This window comes from Sinocyclocheilus anshuiensis, unplaced genomic scaffold, assembly GCF_001515605.1.
Source record: "Sinocyclocheilus anshuiensis isolate Anshui unplaced genomic scaffold, SAMN03320099.WGS_v1.1 scaffold281, whole genome shotgun sequence".
Lineage (NCBI taxonomy): Eukaryota > Metazoa > Chordata > Actinopteri > Cypriniformes > Cyprinidae > Sinocyclocheilus > Sinocyclocheilus anshuiensis.
The window spans coordinates 128,483-145,733 of record NW_015540849.1 but is presented as its reverse complement, the minus strand read 5'-3'; the positions used below and the strand labels follow the sequence as shown (position 1 = coordinate 145,733).

Sequence of the window (17,251 nt, the reverse complement as noted above, 5' to 3'; positions counted from 1 at the left end):
TCGGACTGCCTTTTTCGAGAACCAAATTAGCTCCTACTCCGGAGCAGGGTCTAACCAGCACAACTGGTACTAATCGTGACGTAAGTAGACATTGATTGGCCAAACGCGTATGAAAACCCTCACCCGCCATGATTTAAAACGCCGTGTATATTGTATACTGTACAATATACATACTGTAAACATTGTGTCAACTTACTGTAAACATACTGTAAACATTGTGTCAACTTATTTCGCAAGTACTAGTACACACTGTCGGTGTGAATGCAACCCTTTAAATGGTACTGGGAAATAGTTCGCGCAAAATCGTCCCAGTACTTTAGTACTGTCCATTTAGTTCTGGAACTAAAGCGGTGCGAAAGGCCCTATTGTCACCTACATCTTGGATGCCCTTGGGGGTAAGCAGATTTAACATCTAATTTTCATTTTTGGGTGAACTATCCCTTTAACTCGACCGCCGGCATTGAACTTACCTTTCCTTCCTGCAGTTACAGGCGCTGTTAAAGTTACAACGACAGCTGTTTAAGTGCATACAAATATGACACATGACACATTATATGACATAAAAGGTGGCAAAAGTGAAAGGTTAAATGTTTGGAAATGTGTCTTGGCAGAGCACCACTCAAAACAAAAGGATACCTTTCAGTCCAGTCACTTTTTACTTTTAAATTTTTGCTGCTGTTCTAAAAATATTTTGTTGATTGCTGTCGTAAAACTCGCAAAAAGCACTGGAACACGCACTTTGACAGGTATAACTAACAAATAATTTTAACATTTTCATTAACTTCGGTAGGCTGTGCAGGAGTTGTAATTGTCTGTTTTTTCATTCTGCAGAAAGCTGAATTCTAGTGATGTGTCTATTTTGGTGAGAGACCTGGCAAACCACATGATTTCTGTCAAAGAGCCAGGTGTGGCTCGAGAGCCATGGGTTCCAGACCGCTGAGTTATACGAACAATATAGTAGGCCAGTGATCCATAAGAAATGCCAAAAGTGGCTAACTTTAAAGTGGAAACCATAACTAGAACATTCTGATAAAACATTCTAATATAAATTCTGATATGAATTAGATTTTGACATTCAAATTACTAGCACAATAGTAAACGGCTTGAAACTTTTACTGCGAAAAGCCAGAAACTTGATAAGTGGGAACAATGAACACTGTAGTGTCAGAACTGAGGTGAAGGTGCCCACAACTGGTAATCAGGTGAAACTGCAGGCAAACCCATAACACCTGCCTTGTAGCATATTTTTTATCCTGCATTCCCTGGATTTACGCATTTGCGCACTGATTTTATTATTACGCTTGTTGGCCTGAATCTCAGCCTTTTAAAAAAAAGCTGGCTACTGAATTTTTCCCTCAATGGACACCACATTGATTTTCGTATTTTTAAAGGTAAAACTAGGCTATAGCATATACCTAATCTTGATTTGTTGTTTTGTATTTAGAATACTACTAATTGTATGTCTGATACTAAGACAAAATGTTAAAAACTATTAAAAATAAACATAATGTTAAAACATTACAAATTATTCAATTATCTCTAGTTTGTTTCTACGCTAAAAAGAAGTTTGTCTCGACAATAACATCATGTCGAGAGCAGTCAACAAGACTAATATTTCCCAAAGTCTAGCAGGAGAGGGCGTCTTTCAACTAAAATACTGCGGAGTTAACTAAATATAGCCCAAGTGAAATTTCTGCTTCAACACATCTCTCGGTAACTACATAGGCTACTTTTCATTCAAAGCGGAAAATAGCATAAAGCAAATTAGAAATGTTACATTTAATTTCACATATGAAATAAAATAATAATATTTGCCTTTTCTATATGTATCCGATTGTTTATGGTAATTGCATGAGTACTTTTCTATTGCAAATGGTAATCATTTCTATTTTTGTGAAGGACAACTGTAAGAATACTGTGACTGGCACAGCCATCTGCTAGTTAGCAGATAATTAACTATTTAATAATTATCTGTCCATTTGCTGCTGGCAAACGTTAGACTTTTCAGGTAAAATAATGATAATAGCTTACTTTAGATTTTTTCAGTAAGTAATCCTGATTTCTAGCCAACTTGCAAACACTACACAAGAATTTGTATTTTATAAAAGGGAACTGAAAAAAAAAACACATGAAATTAATCAAGATTATGTGTTAAGATTTAACAGTTTAATGTATAAGTTAATGTATTATTTTTCTATATTGACATTTCATAAAGCAAAATATTTAGGAAACCACTTAACACTTCAATCATGCTCACATAAGTTTAAGTTTCATTTTATTTAATCAGCCAATGAAATGTACTTTAAATACTGATATGGTAACTTTTCCTTTAATAGAAAGTTGACCAAAAAAATATAATTTTATAATTTTTATAATCATAATTTTCCCACCACCACTGTAATTCCAAACCTTTTAGTTGGTTACAAAAGGGGAAGTTCTGAAGAATGTTCACACTTTTCCCAGCCATCATGAAAGTGGATTTGAACTAGGGGCTTTCAAGTTCCAAAAATGACAAAAAAAGATTTATAGCATGAATCATGCATCAGCATATCAGCATGAAAGTATTATAAAAGTAGTCCATATACATGTCATGTACTGTATTCCAAATTTTTAAAGTTATATGAGGTCATCTGCCTATCTATTCACTTTTAATATACACAAGAGAAGTTTGAACATTAATAATAATAATAAATAATAATAATTATTTACATTTATATAGTGCTTTTCTAGGCACTCAAAGCGCTTTACATTGTGAGGGGGGGATCTCGTCAACCAGCACCAGCGTGCAGCATCCACCTGGATGATGCGACGGCAGCCATAGTGTGCCAGAACACCCACCACTCACCAGTTTACTGATGGAGAGGAAACGGAGTGATGAAGCCAATCAGTAGATATGGGGATGATTAGGAGGCTATAATGGTCAGCGGCCAATAGGCAAATTTTGGCCAGGATACTGAGGTCACACCTCTACTCTTTTCTAAAGACATCCTGGGATTTTTAATGACTACAGAGAGTCAGGACCTCGGTTTAATGTCTCATCTGAAGGACGGCGCTTGTTGACAGTATAGTGTCCCCATAACTACACTGGGGCGCTAGGATCAACACAGGGTGAGCACCCCTTGCTGGCCTCACTAGCACCTCTTCCAGCAGCAACCTAGTTTTCCAAGGGGGTCTCCCATCCAGTTACTGACCACCCTGCTTAGCTTCAGTGGGCGACCAGACGAGAGCTGCAGGGTGATATGGTAGATATTCTGACAGAATATTCATTTTTGGGTCAGCTCTCCCTTTCAGATAGAAACTTTCAGCTACAGTAATGGGCTTTTATAATAACCCTCGCAATAGATGGTAACATTTTTGATGTACTTTGACTTAAAATTCTGTACTTTTACATCCATGACAGTGTTTTCAACTGCTTACACACATTTTCAAAACTTTGCCTCTTTTTAAAAAAACTTTACACACGAATCCAAGAATTGCACACACACAAAATGCCTCACATCTCTTGCAAAATGAAGCACTGCATTCAAAATATCACATCTCAAAAGCAAACATTTGCAAACACCTTTGCCATAATATTAATTCCTGTTAGGTTTTTGTGTGTTACATAGAGAATTGTGTGTTATGTTTTGCAAAAAAGGTGTTTTATGAAATTCAAAACATAGTCAAAGGTCGATAATTAGCGTATGGTTTTGTAGATTTGGTGTGTGGTTCTGGTGTTTGAGTGTCAGGTTTCAGAAACTGTGTGACAAGTAAAGATTTTGTGTGTAGGCAGTTAAAAAAAATGTAATAAACCATATAATTCAGTCACTTTGCAAGAGCACGAGTGAAGCGAGAAAAACAGCGTGTGTTGCTTTAAGAGAGAGGTGGGCGTGGCTTCGGCCGCAGTGACCTCAGCGAGGTAGAGTTTCTGTTCAGTTGCGTTACTATAACACCTGTAGGCGCTCAGTAGGGAGCTATCGATTACGTGAGTTTGCGGAACCACTTTTGAGGCACTTTAATAACCAAAATTATTTCAAGCTGTGCTTTGAACTGAACCGAAGAGAGCAGCGGCAGTGCTGGTGTGCCGAACATGGGGCTTCTTGCGAGTCGGGATGTGTTTTCGTGGCTGCTGGTGGCCTCTGTTTTCCAGGTGTCGAGTGTGAGTTTGGCGCAGGGCACTTACCTGTGCACTGCATACCTGAATATTTCCTACACAATCCCTGAAACAAACCTAACCACCTGGTTGCGAGAGGAGATGGGGCTGTATGGGCAAGACTCACCCAAAACTTCTGTAGTGGGGAACGTGTATTTAGCCGATCCGATCTATGGCTGTGAAGATGACACCTTTTATCGGCGACCGAACGACTCCAGGAGCTGGATCGCCTTAATCCAGCGCGGTAACGGATGCACTTTCGCCGATAAAATTAACGTCGCGGCCATGAACGGAGCTGCAGCTGCTATCATTTTCAACGACTTTGGGGCAGAATATCAGGTCATTCAGATGTCCCACCCAGGTAGGTGACCCAACGGGCGACAGATGAGGTGCTGAACATTTTAGTATGCGTGTATATATACAAGTGTTGTCTTGTCACTCATTATTCTCATCAATTTTGGCCTCTATTAGTTGCCAGTTGTACTCTAACCCGGGCGTTGTGTTGTGTAAGTTGTGTAAACTTGACGGCTGATAGGACCTCCTCAACGCGGAAGAGCGCAAACTCTGCTCTCGCCTGTCAGGATATTAAAAGAACTGGACTAGAATCGTATTTTATTTAGAGCTGGTGCGATCTGGTTTTGAACGCACAAACCCACTTACTGAGCCTTAGAAGGAGAAATTCGCTGAGCAATGACAATTTCCTAAAGACTTTTCAGATGACCTTGTAAATAAACGTGTTTTATCACGTTGTGTCATGTCATAAAACGAAAGGTTGTGTGTGTACGTAGACGAGTAGCAGTGATATATTATCATAGTTTTGGTTAATATGTTGTATTTATTTGTATTTTCAGTTTTCTTTGCAATTTTAGTCATTTTGTCATGTGTTTTTGTCATTTTTATTTGTTTTAAAATAGTCTATAATTTTTTTTGGGATTTAGTCATTTTAGTTCATGGGTTACACTTTATTTTAAGGTGTCCTTGTTACAGTGTAATTATACATTACGTACTAAGTACTATTAATTAACTACATGTACTTACTATGGTTAGGGTGACTTGCATGTAATTATGCATAATTCATTTTTATTGTAATAAGTACATGTAACGTGTAACAAGAACACCTTAAAATAAAGTGTTACCACAAAGTTAAAATAAATGAAAATGAGAATTGTTGCCTTGTCAAGTAGCTAAAATCAAATCAATTTTATTTTGCTTTCAGTTCATGTTTATTTAAAGTAATGAAATGTGTTTTTATGGTTTTAGCTCTCGATGGTAGATTTCTATATTATTCGTCATATTTTTTTGTCACGCTCATGCAAACAAGTCGTTTCTTTCCATCATTTTTGGAGTCTAAAATATAAGAATTCAGTGCTCACATCTCATTAAACAAACGCTGTCCTTGACCACTGTGTCTCGTGCATGACACAAGTTTGCTTACTTTCCTCTCCCTTAATTTAAAATGTATTTTATTTGGGTACGTGTTAGTAAATGCGTTTGATGTTGCATGTTTGTTGAAGTTTCCACTCTGTCTTTCCTTCTCAACCAGCAGGTTGCCAAGTGCTACGGTGTGCTTCGCTTTGCGCAGGCGTGCTGCTTGTGTTTTCAGTATTCTCTCATCTCTGTGTGTTTCTAGGCACGAGCATCGTTGCAGTCATGATTGGCAACTTCCGTGGGATGGAGCTGGTCCAGCTGCTAGAGAAGGGCGTGCCCGTTTCCATAGCAATAGAGGTTGGGAAGCAGCACAGTCCCTGGATGAGTCACTATTCGGTGTTTTTCATCTCCATCTCCTTCTTCATCGTTACTGCGGTGACTGTTGGATACTTCATCTTTTACTCCGCGCGGAGACTGACCAGCCTCAGACAGCAGAACCACAAACAGGTACAGCACAAGATTTGGCAGCTGATTTGATTGGCTTTAAACAACAATCCTGTTAATATACTGTGGTTATTAACCGTATTGTGGTTATACGGTTATTATGATGCAATAAAACTGCATTAACTTCCTTATAGACAGTAGACTACATCCATATAGACTGAAATAATAAAACTAGTGAGTCAATAAGAATGACTAGTAAAATAATCACTATATGAAGAAGATTCTATATTAATGCTTTGTTTTTGTTTTTTAATTGTGAATTGAAGTAACAATTTTTTGCATAAACTATGGCTACCTTTGTAAATTATTGTTTAGGGAAGTGTAGTGGGTTCTCAGACTTTGCTATTCAAAGGTTTGTGGTCAGCAAGATTTTTTAAAACAATTTAATACTTTTATTCAACAAGGATGCATTCATTTATCAAAATAACAGCACAGCATTTATAATGTTACAAAGATTTTTATTTCACTGTTCTTGTGAACTTTCTCTTCATTAAGAAGCTCAAAAAAATCATCACGGTTTCCTCAAAAATATTAAGCAGCAAAACTGTCTTCAACATTTATAATACTAAGAAATGTTTCTTGAGCACCAAATCAGCATATTAGAATGATTCCTTAAGGATCGTCCGACACTGAAGCCTGGAGTAATGATGCTGAAAAATCAGCTTTGCCATCACAAGAATAAATTACATTTTCAAATATATTAAAATGGACCGCAGTGATTACAAATTGTAATAATATTTCACAGTATTACTGTTGTTGTATTGTATTTTTGATCAAATAAATACAGCCTTGGTGAACATAAGAGACTTCTTTTAAAAACATTTAAAAATCTTACTGACCCCAAACAAACGGTAGTTACTGTTTCTTAGGTTTTGTTCTAGTATATAAGGTTTTGGATTTGAAAGTGTGGTAACCAAAGGGTGACAATGAATGTATAGTGAATCACTTCAAATACAATATGAAGTAAACATAGCTTCAACAATTTTATTGTAGTTTTAGCATTTTCCTTTATAGGGGGATGTGAAATGGTCTCACAATTGGCATGGCTGATGAGAAAAATCAGGAAGGTCTATAGAATGTTGTGTATAAAGCGTTTGTATAAACAGGAGTGTTACTAAAAATATGAATTTAAAAACCCAAATACTGACTTTGAACAAGTGGAGATTTTACAAGACCTTGTTTACCACAAAAGCATAGTCTGACACTCCATGCATGCTTGTTCATTATTCCAGTATATCTAGCTTCTAACTGGTTGATCTGGTTTCACATTACTGGGTTCTGAGATCATTCTTTTTTTCAGCCCTACTGTCATCACTGTATGTGTATGAGTTTGGTTCTAAGGTGGTATTAGGCCTAAATTTAGTATCAAGGAAATGTTTGATTTTGGGTAAAGTTTAACTAAAATCACAACCTGTTTCTCTTTACGTTGTCAGAGATTATCCCACACACAGAGAAAGACTGGATTTTTTTTTTTTTTTCAGTTGCAACTGATGAAATTATACTGGGAATGTTTCTGAAAATCTTGTTTTTCAAAGGAAAGTACCGGAATATTTAATCACACGAAAGCCAAAAGAAATTAGTGTGCTCAAAAAGTACCCATTTCAGTGGTTTGTTATTTTGCTCAAGGGAAAAAGGGAAGAAAATAATAAAAGGAAGCTAAGTGGCTAAGTAAAAGGCCTTTCAGACCAGTTGAGCTTTACTACTCACATTTCAGTCATTGCCTGGTAAATGCATGGTTTTGCTTTGTACCATCAGGAAAATTCAGACTGCAGCTTCTCATCTGAGCTCTTGTCATTGCAATACTGCTGTAACGCTCCATTGGCCGGACTTCCAGCTAACACACTAATGTGAAGTGACATGTGGCCAAGTATGGTTACCCATACTAGGAATTAGTGTTCTGCGTTTAACCCATCCAAAGTGCACACACACAGCAGTGAACACACACACACACTGTGAACACACACCCGGAGCAGTGGACAGCCATTTATGCTGCGGCGCCCGGGGAGCAGTTGGGGGTTCAGTGCCTTGCTCAAGGGCACCTCAGTCGTGGTATTGAAGGTGGGAGAGAGTGCTGTACGTTCACTCCCCCCACCTACAATCCCTGCCGGTACGAGACTCGAACCCGTAACCTTTGGGTTACGAGTCCGAGCCGGTACGAGACTCGAACCCACAACCTTTGGGTTATGAGTCCGACTCTCTAACCATTAGGCCACGACTTCCCCCATACACAACATGCCTTTCAAAGTTGTTGGATTGACATTTTGTTCCACACTATACAACTGTCTGTCATCACCAATGTCATTTCCAGTCAAAACATATTTCACACTACAGAACTTGGATTGCAGACAGGTCTAGAATAACCAGAATTGCTAAATATCTTTCAGGCATCTGTGGCACATTGGTGCTTTTTTTATTTCTTTTTTTTGCCTTTTATTATGATAGGACAGTGAGTAGAGAGGAAGCGAAGGGGAGAGACAGTGGGATGAGATCAGAAAAGGTCTCAAACTCGGGATGTCCCAAAGCGCAACAGCACTGTGTATGTCAGCACACTGCCCATGAGGGTGTCGGCGCCAACACAAAAGATCCTTGATCATTGAGACATTCAAATGTAGCGATCATCACTCATGTGAATGAGCACCGTGTTGTTGCTTTTTTTTTTATTGACTTTTGTCTGCAATCATTAACTGCCGCAGAGCTGCTAAAATTGTACAGAATGTGGGCAGCACAAGCCTCTGATGGTGATCTTCAACAAAACGGTTAACCACAGAGGATCCATGTCACATTCCTCTTTGTGTCGCTCCAGAGGCTTTGATGTTGGCCATCAGGACTGCCATTGGAAATGAACACTAAGTGTATGCTCCCTCCCACCATTTACAGCTAGCAAATATGACAGTTGTGCTACCTTCACAATGAGGTACAAAGTCATTTTCTAGAACCTTGACCCTCTCTGTTCCTCTCCGGACTGCCTACCTCTACAGATCTGCTGAGACTTTTACAACTTTTAAAGGGGTCATAAGCGATTGAGGTGTTCTGTTGTTGGATGTAATAATGAACATAGCAGTTGTCGTTTACTCCTGACATCTGAGCCGCTGAAGACAAAAGGGTCTGGCTGCAGCTGGGGCTTGCAAGTGACTTCGTAATTTAGTTTCTTTTTTCTTGTCTTCACCACCTGTGTGTGAGTGTAAGGTTTTTTTAATGAATCTTTGCAAATCGCCTTTCCTAATAATGTGCTAATTAGCAAGTTTCACGATGAATGCAGCTAAAGTAAACAGTCTCTCTGAGAGCGGCTCGGAAGAGAGGGGCGGGGGCAGCAGAGCTCATTAACATTTAAAGGAAAATGCTACAAATCTGCATGCTCTGAAAAGAGCTGTTTTTGACAGGGTAAAAAAGGTGTTTTTTACACTACCATTGAGAAATTTTAACCAAACTATGTTACAGACTTTTCATTAAGACCCTAAAGAATCATATCAACTTGTGGAAAATGGGCATCCTATGGCCCCTTTAAGAAACAGCTGAAGACATGCCTCTTCTGTGAACGCCTAACTAATTTACAGTCGTGAAGGTAATTCCTGTGATAACTCGTAATATAAAACAGAAAGTTAAATCATTGTTTTCTTTTCTGCATTATACTTCCGCTCTAGTTTGTGTACTAACCATTGTATACTTTAAACTGCAAATATTGATAATTATGATAAACTGCTTACAATGTTGCTTATTTCTACATCCGCTAAATACATAGATTTAAGTTAGTGAAAATGAGTTGTAGATGTATAGTTGCAGGTATAAATGTATTTAGTAAAAATCAAATTCTTTAGTTAGAGGTTTGTGTGAGGAATAAAAATGACTACCTTCTTTAAACGTACTTAGCATTGACAGTGTCACAACAGAAGAATTTTGTGATTCATATTCATGGAATTTCATATTCACTGTGTGACTCATACTGTATGTTTTCAGATAACAGTGATTGAATGGAAAAGAGCTCCAAAGAATACAGTTTTAAAAGCCTGTAAGGTGTGCAAAGAAGGTGGACTGTCGAGTTTTAGATTTAGGCCTACTTTTTGCTGGTGAACAGTCAACACAACTCTTCAACATGTTGACAGACAAAACAAATAGCTTCTGAGACAGTTTATTAGAGTGAGTTTGTCATTGTGTCTCATTTGTTTGATGTTTAGTATGGGCATTGGTATGATGTTTGTTTCCTCACTAGGACCTTCATGTGGTCTTGCATGAATGCATGTATACTGTTTGGTATAACTGGTCTATAGACCTTAGTCAGAATAGTGCCATATAACATTTTTTGAAAGGAGTGAAAACAAGGCTATGAGGATAGAAGTACAGTGTGTTCAATAGATTGTACTGTTGTTGAACAACATACCACTTGTTCAGCTGACGAAATATCTTTCTGAAAACTTTCAGTAGACAACCTCCATAAAACAGTTTTGAAGGTTCAGAGTTGTGAAAATGACCTGATCTATGACATTTATACAGTGTGTGCCATTGTGAAGGCTGTTAGTTTATCTCTCGCGGCATTTTCTTCCAAGTTAAATTCAACATGGCATCTAACCTGGCTAAGGTCTATAGTGTGTATATAGATTTGTTATTGTTCTATGTTTTGTTATATAAATTATATATATATTAATTTCAAATATTAAATAAAAATTAAGTTGCACTAAAATACTCTATAGAGCCATTCACACAGAACTTGTTTTTGCTTGAAAAAAATGCAGGCAGGGGAATGAGGGGAAAAATACAACACTTTTTATTTTTTAGGTTAACTTCTTTTAACTGGAGTGCTTGGAACACCGTGTCGTGCGAGGTGCATAAAAAGCGAGATGCAAGCACAATGGTCAAAGATGTCCCTTTAGCATGTGTTTACATAGAAAAGTAGCACAGAGAATTCCAGCTTTGTTTATTAAGTCCTTTAGATTTACATGTTGAAATTGTTTTATGAATGTTTTTTTTTTTTTTTTTTTTTTTGAAAATCCAGATGCATTCAAGTTTTGACTGCAGGGTGAATTTCTGATTTTACTGTTAATTTCTATTTATTTATTCCATATTAATTTCTTAATGGGATTAAGGGATGTCTATGTCTGTTATATAAACCTTTTCCATTCTTTGCTAAAGGTTTTGTGCGGTCAAATACAACAATGTCTAATTTAAACTCTGTATCTGCTGCCCTGTGTTAATTTACACAATCCTTTTTTTTGTTTTGGAATTTCAGAATTGAGAGAGGAAAGTCTCGCCCCAGTTTCATAAGCATTCATAAAGTGGTTCATTATGAAATCTAACCATCAATCAGGTTCTTTTTCTTGTCTGAACTGTGAAAGTGTTGAATCTGGATTAAGCTCTTTTGTATGTGTGAATGTGGTTTAGCTAGAGCTTCTTTTTGTTTTTGGTTATCTAATGCATTGACATTCATACATTTTTAAGTGTGTCTCAAGTGTCTGCATTCTTAATGCAGCCACTATATGTGCGAATCAACTGAGTGAACGAGTCCGCAATAGTTCTGTCACTGTGGGATAAGTTTATTTTTTGTAAAAGATAAATGTAGATGTCCCTTTATATTTACGTAATAATCCTGATCTTAAATGTTCTTTGTTCTAGGTGTTTATACAGAAGAGCAAACACATCTGAATATACTTCCTGTTGATACTCGTGTTGCAGTTCTACAATATTCTTACACTTCTTGAAAAACCAGTGAGACCAGACCAAAAACACCAAGACACGCACACATCCTGAGGTCTGTTTGTCTGTTCTCTTTTTTTCAGAAAAAGCTGAAAGCTGAAGCAAAGAAGGCTATTGGCCAGCTGCAGGTCCGCACACTGAGACAAGGGGATCAGGTACATCACAACATTTTGTTTGTGCACATGTAAATATAGACATTTGTTTGTGCACATGTAAAAATGAGCTTCTATTTATGTATTTTTTTTATTGGATTTGTGTTTTTTCTGTGTGTTTTTACATACACTGCCGTTCAAAAGTTTGGGATCAGTAAGACTTGTAATGTTTTTTAAAGAAGTCTCTCATGCTCATCAAGGCTGCATTTATTTGATCAAAAATACAGAAAAAAAAACGTAATCTTGCTAAATGTTATTACAATATAAAATAATGGTTTCTATTTTAATATACTTTAAAATATGATTTATTTCTGTGATGCAAAGCTAAATTTCCATTAGCCATTACTCCAGTCTAAAGTGTCACATGATCCTTCAGAAATCATTCTAATATGCTCATTTATTATTAGAATTATCAATGTTGGCAACAGTCGTGCTGCCAAATTTTTTTTGGGAAACTGCGATACTTTTTTCAGGATTCTTTGATGAATAAAAAGTTTAAAAGAACAGCATTTATTCAAAATATAAACCTTTTCTAACAATATAAATCTTTGCTATCACTTCTTATCAATTTAACACATCCTTTCTGAATAAAAGTTTTAATTTCTTTCAAAAAAACTTTTAACTTCCAAACTTTTGAACGGTAGTGTATATTGTTAGAAAAGATTTCTATTTTAAATAAATGCTCTTCTTTTTAACTTTTTATTCATCAAAGAATCCTGAAAAAAAGTATTGCAGTTTCCAAAAAAAGAATAAGCAAGCAGCACAACAGTTTCCAGCACTGATAATAAATCAGCATATTAGAATGATTTCTGAAGGATCTTGTGACACTGAAGACTGGAGTAATGATGCTGAAAATTCAACTTTGCATCACAGGAATAAATGAGATTTTAATGTATATTAAAATAGAAAAATGTTATTTTACATCATAATAATATTTCACAATATTAAATTTTTTCCTGTATTTTTTATCAAATAAATGCAGCCTTGATGAGCATAAGAAAGTCCTTTAAAAAACATTAAAAATCATTCTGATCCCAAACTTTTGAACGGTATTGTATGTTTTAACTGTCGTATATATAGACAAAAGATTTTTAATGGCTTGTTATCAGCAGGATAACTACAGATATACAAAGAACGTGAAGAACCGTCAGTTTGAACAATGTTTTGATGGTTTGTGCATGTGTGTGTTTGTTTTACAGGAGACTGGCCCTGATGCTGATGCCTGTGCAGTGTGTATTGAGTTGTATAAACCAGGAGATGTACTATCAGTTCTCACATGCAAGTATGTCTGTCTTTCATTCCGTTCCGTTCTGTTCTCCCTCAATCACTGTTTTCACTATAAATCTGAATTTTTTCCAGTCTTTCTGGTCTTAATGTTGCTGTATGGTGTTTTTGTGTTTGCAGTCATTTCTTCCATAAATCTTGCATAGAGCCATGGCTACTGGAGCACAGAACCTGCCCAATGTGCAAGTGTGACATTCTTAAAGCCCTTGGAGTTGAGGTGAGTTTTCACACTAAGAGTGAAGTCCAGCGTTGCACTTCATAAAGCTAGCAAATTAATCTGTAGTATTTAAAAAAAAAAAAAAAAGTGTCTTAATGGATACTGTCAGATAAGATGTCATTTTTCAGGTTTTGGACACTGTCTTAGTGTTAACGCAGTAAAACAATAAGAAGATAAAAGCTTCCCTCTGTTTCAGTTTAAAGTGTTAGCATGTCAATACAAATTCTTGAGAAATTGCTAAATGAAGAACATAACAATACTGAGCATTATGCATTATTAATTAAAAAGGATAAGGAGACAAAGTCAAATTCTCTCTGTTCGTCTTGTGGTAGGCAAAGAGGAACAGATGTTCATAAGCTTTTTTTTTTGGTGAAATCTTGGTACCATGTGAGACAAGTCATGTGTATAGAGCATTTGAGTTCTGAGTCATGCAGAGTGTGACAAGGAGCAGAAGTTCATTGATGTTTGTGCTGACTAATGTTGGGTGCTGCTGGGAGAGATATGGTGTTCTTTGGTCTTTGGTCACCTACATAAATGAAATAATTTATTGTGGCTATGAGTGAAGGTAGATAGAGCACCATAAGCAGTGACACACCTCAGCTCAAAGTTTGTCACATGTTCAACCAAGGCAGTAAAATGCTTTTTCCGGAAACTACATATGCATTATGAAAAAATGACAAGACAGAATTTACACTGCCATTCAGTTGTTTGGCCTTTTTATTTATTTTGTTGAAAAATACTTTTATTCAGCAGGGATGCAATAAAGTGATTAAAAATGACAGTGAAGACATTTTCATGCCACATAAGATTTCTACTTCACATAAATGTGGTTCTTTTGAGCTTTATATTCATCAAGGAATCCTGAAAAAAAGATCACGGTTTCCACAAGATGTTAGGCAGTACAACTGTTTTAGTTCAACATTTAAAGGCTTAGTTCACTCCAGAATAAAAATTTCCTGATAATTTATTTACCCCCACGGCACCCAAAATGTTTGTCTTTCTTTCTTCAGTCGAAAAGAAATTAAGGTTTTTAAAGAAAACATTTCAGTTTTCATTAACATTATATTTTTCTCTATATAGTGGACTTCAAGTGCAGCTTCAAAGGGCTCTACACGATCCCACCCGAGGAATAAGGGTCTTATCTAGCAAAAAATATTACTGTATATCATAGGCGGAGCGTGTGGAAGGCTTTCCCCTGCCCTGGCCATGGGGGGACTTGGGGCAAAAATGGCACTAAATTGGACAAAAATGCCCCTGTACAAACAAATTAAATATATTACATCTGTTGCTAACAAAGTGAAAATTAATAGACAGTGTCGATTGTGTCATTAAATTAAGATCTGATCATATTGATCATACTACACTAGCGCTGTAGTATTTCATTTTAGGTGTTTTTAAAGTGTTGCGCATTTGATCCAATTACACACAATTCTGTTGAGCTTAGGAATGCAATGGCCAATCAGAGGCGTTCAGTTGAGTCATCGCTGAAACTCATTAGTTTTGTTGAGTGCGCGCACTTTCGCTGACTGAATTCCGGACTCTTGCGAATTCTCTCATCATAAACAACAAAGCGCAGATGTATGTAAAATGTAAGTAAGAGATTAATTTCACATTGTATACAGCTTCAGTGATTATAACGGTAGTTTTGTTTTTTGAGAGTGCTTAAACTCAGGGTGGATCAAAGTTAGTGATAATGTCACTTTCTAGGGATGTAACGATTAACTGCGAGCCGGTTGAAAATCGATTCAAATATGTGACGATTCAAATCGGTTGAGATGCTAAACAAATCGCGATTCATTTAGGTGTAGGAGTTTATATGAATGCATGTCTGAGGGGAACTTACTGTCTTTAGAAAAGTTTAGATGGTATTTTTTCTTTTCATCTTGCCTCTGTATAATGCATATTAAAGTTCGTAAGTTCAGCACTGCTATGTTTACAGCGGAAACCAGGAAACGCTTTAAGCTCCACCTGCTGGCAGAGAGTGAATCTGCCTCTCATTCAACTTTGCTGTTTCATGCAGATATTTTTATTTATAGTTTCACAAAACTGAAGTCAAACCATTCTGTTTTTGCTTCAAATTTCGAAACTATACAATCTAATTTAGTTTAAAAACTGCTCATGTTGCATGTATGCAGCATCTTTGTTTGGATCAAGATTAAAATGCAGTGGTTGCCTCTAATTTTAAAAGGAAAGAGCACAGACAAAGCCTTATTTTGTTTATATGAAGATATTTATTTTATTTGTGTTACTTATTTATTTGATTTGGGGCTTGTTTTAAAATTTCAATTTAGTTTTGTTATTTACATTTACATTATATTTAAATTTTGTAATTTAGCAGACGCTTTTATCCAAAGCGATTTACAAATGATGACAATAGAAGCGATCAAAACCAACAAAAGAGCAGTAATATGCAAGTGCTATATTAGTATATTATTATAGTATTATATTTCAATTTCACAAAGAAATGTGCAGCATTTTGTCCAAGCAATAATAAAAGGACACATTTCATTTATAATTTGTCTTAAATCTAATTTTGTTAAAAAAAATTCTAATAATCGTGAATCGAATCGAATCGAATTGTGAAATCAAAATTGTGAATCGAATCGAATCGTGAGTTGAGTGAATCGTTACATCCCTATCACTTTCTATTGCCTATATAATTTATTCGCTGTTTGAATAGCCGTGGAAATGAAACATTATATAATTATCAATTTCTAATGTTTTTATTCAATTGTAATCACGTTAAATACAAATTCAGTCCCATTAAACATGTTTTATTAGCCTATATGACACCCATGTCTGGTTCTTGCCTAAAAAGACAGGTTTATGATGTTTAATACATTTGGCTGCTTTTAGCCTTACCCTGGAGTTGGTTCACCCTCCGCCTATGCTGTATATACTTTTTTACTTGCACTAGCTCTACGACAAACGTCCATGACTTAACGCATTACATAATCATGTTGGAAAGGTGTTTTTTGCCTAGCGGAAGAAAAAGATTTAAACCTCCAGGATCCACACACGAATGGACCATTTTAAACAATAAACTCATACAAAGGCATATAAATATGTATCATTCAATATACAACAACTTTTGAATGGTCCTCCTTCTCCACACTTGTAAACACTGGGGTGGTACTTCCGCCTACATCACGTGTGACCTTTCCAACTTGATTGTGTAATGCGTGAAGTCGTGGACGCGCATCGCAGAGCTAATGCAAGATGAGCATTTGTGGTTAAGTATAAAAATGTTTGTTTATTTGTTTATTTATTTTTAGAAAATTACCAATTGCTTCATTAGATTAGATCCTTATTCCTTGGCTGGGATCGTGTAGAGCTGTTTGAAGCCGCACTGAAATTGCAATTTGGACCTTCAACCCCGTTGAAGTCCACTATATGGAGAAAAATCTTGGATTTTTTTTTTCCTCAAAAACCTTAATTTCTTTTCAACTAAAGAAAGATCATGTGACACTGAAGTAATGATGCTCAAAATTCAGCTTTGCCATCACAGGAATAAATTACATTTTATGCTATAATAGAAAACAGCCATTTTAAATTGTAGTGGGTTTTACTATATATTTTTTTATCAAATTAATGCAGCCTTTTGAAAAAAAAAAAAATCTTGCTTAACCCAAACTTTTTAACAGTAATGTATAGGGCTGGGTAAAAAAATATCGATATCTCGATTTTAATCTATTCTCATTTTTACGAAACAAAGAATCGATGAGTCTAGCCTGTTTTCAGTTAATGGATGGAACATTGAAGGGCACCTCCCATCCAATAAATCGCAATATTCATTGTGCTTTGCAGGGCTGTACGTTAACTTTTTCTTAACATAGCACTGGTGCTACAGAGGTTGAAAGTTTTGTAGCACAGGCCAAAAAGTTGTAGCACAAGTATAAAACTAGAGCC

The 17,251-nt window shown here is 36.3% G+C and overlaps 2 protein-coding genes across 2 annotated transcripts in view; both read left to right on the top strand.

Moving 5' to 3' along the window:
- The window catches only part of LOC107687664 (histo-blood group ABO system transferase 2-like), a 24,102-nt gene extending 21,755 nt beyond the window's left edge, over window positions 1–2,347 (top strand). The window contains exon 8 of the transcript XR_001634152.1: window positions 2,337–2,347. The gene's annotated coding sequence lies outside the window, so the exon portion shown is untranslated. The remainder of the gene's footprint in view (window positions 1–2,336) is intronic.
- Window positions 2,348–3,878: 1,531 nt separating this feature from the next.
- Window positions 3,879–17,251, top strand: part of LOC107687662 (E3 ubiquitin-protein ligase RNF128-like) — a 21,859-nt gene continuing 8,486 nt past the window's right edge. The window contains exons 1-5 of the mRNA XM_016485077.1: window positions 3,879–4,493; window positions 5,763–6,007; window positions 11,773–11,844; window positions 13,041–13,123; window positions 13,246–13,342. Of these exons, the coding sequence (XP_016340563.1) occupies window positions 4,070–4,493; window positions 5,763–6,007; window positions 11,773–11,844; window positions 13,041–13,123; window positions 13,246–13,342 (921 nt within the window). The 5' untranslated portion in view covers window positions 3,879–4,069. The remainder of the gene's footprint in view (window positions 4,494–5,762; window positions 6,008–11,772; window positions 11,845–13,040; window positions 13,124–13,245; window positions 13,343–17,251) is intronic.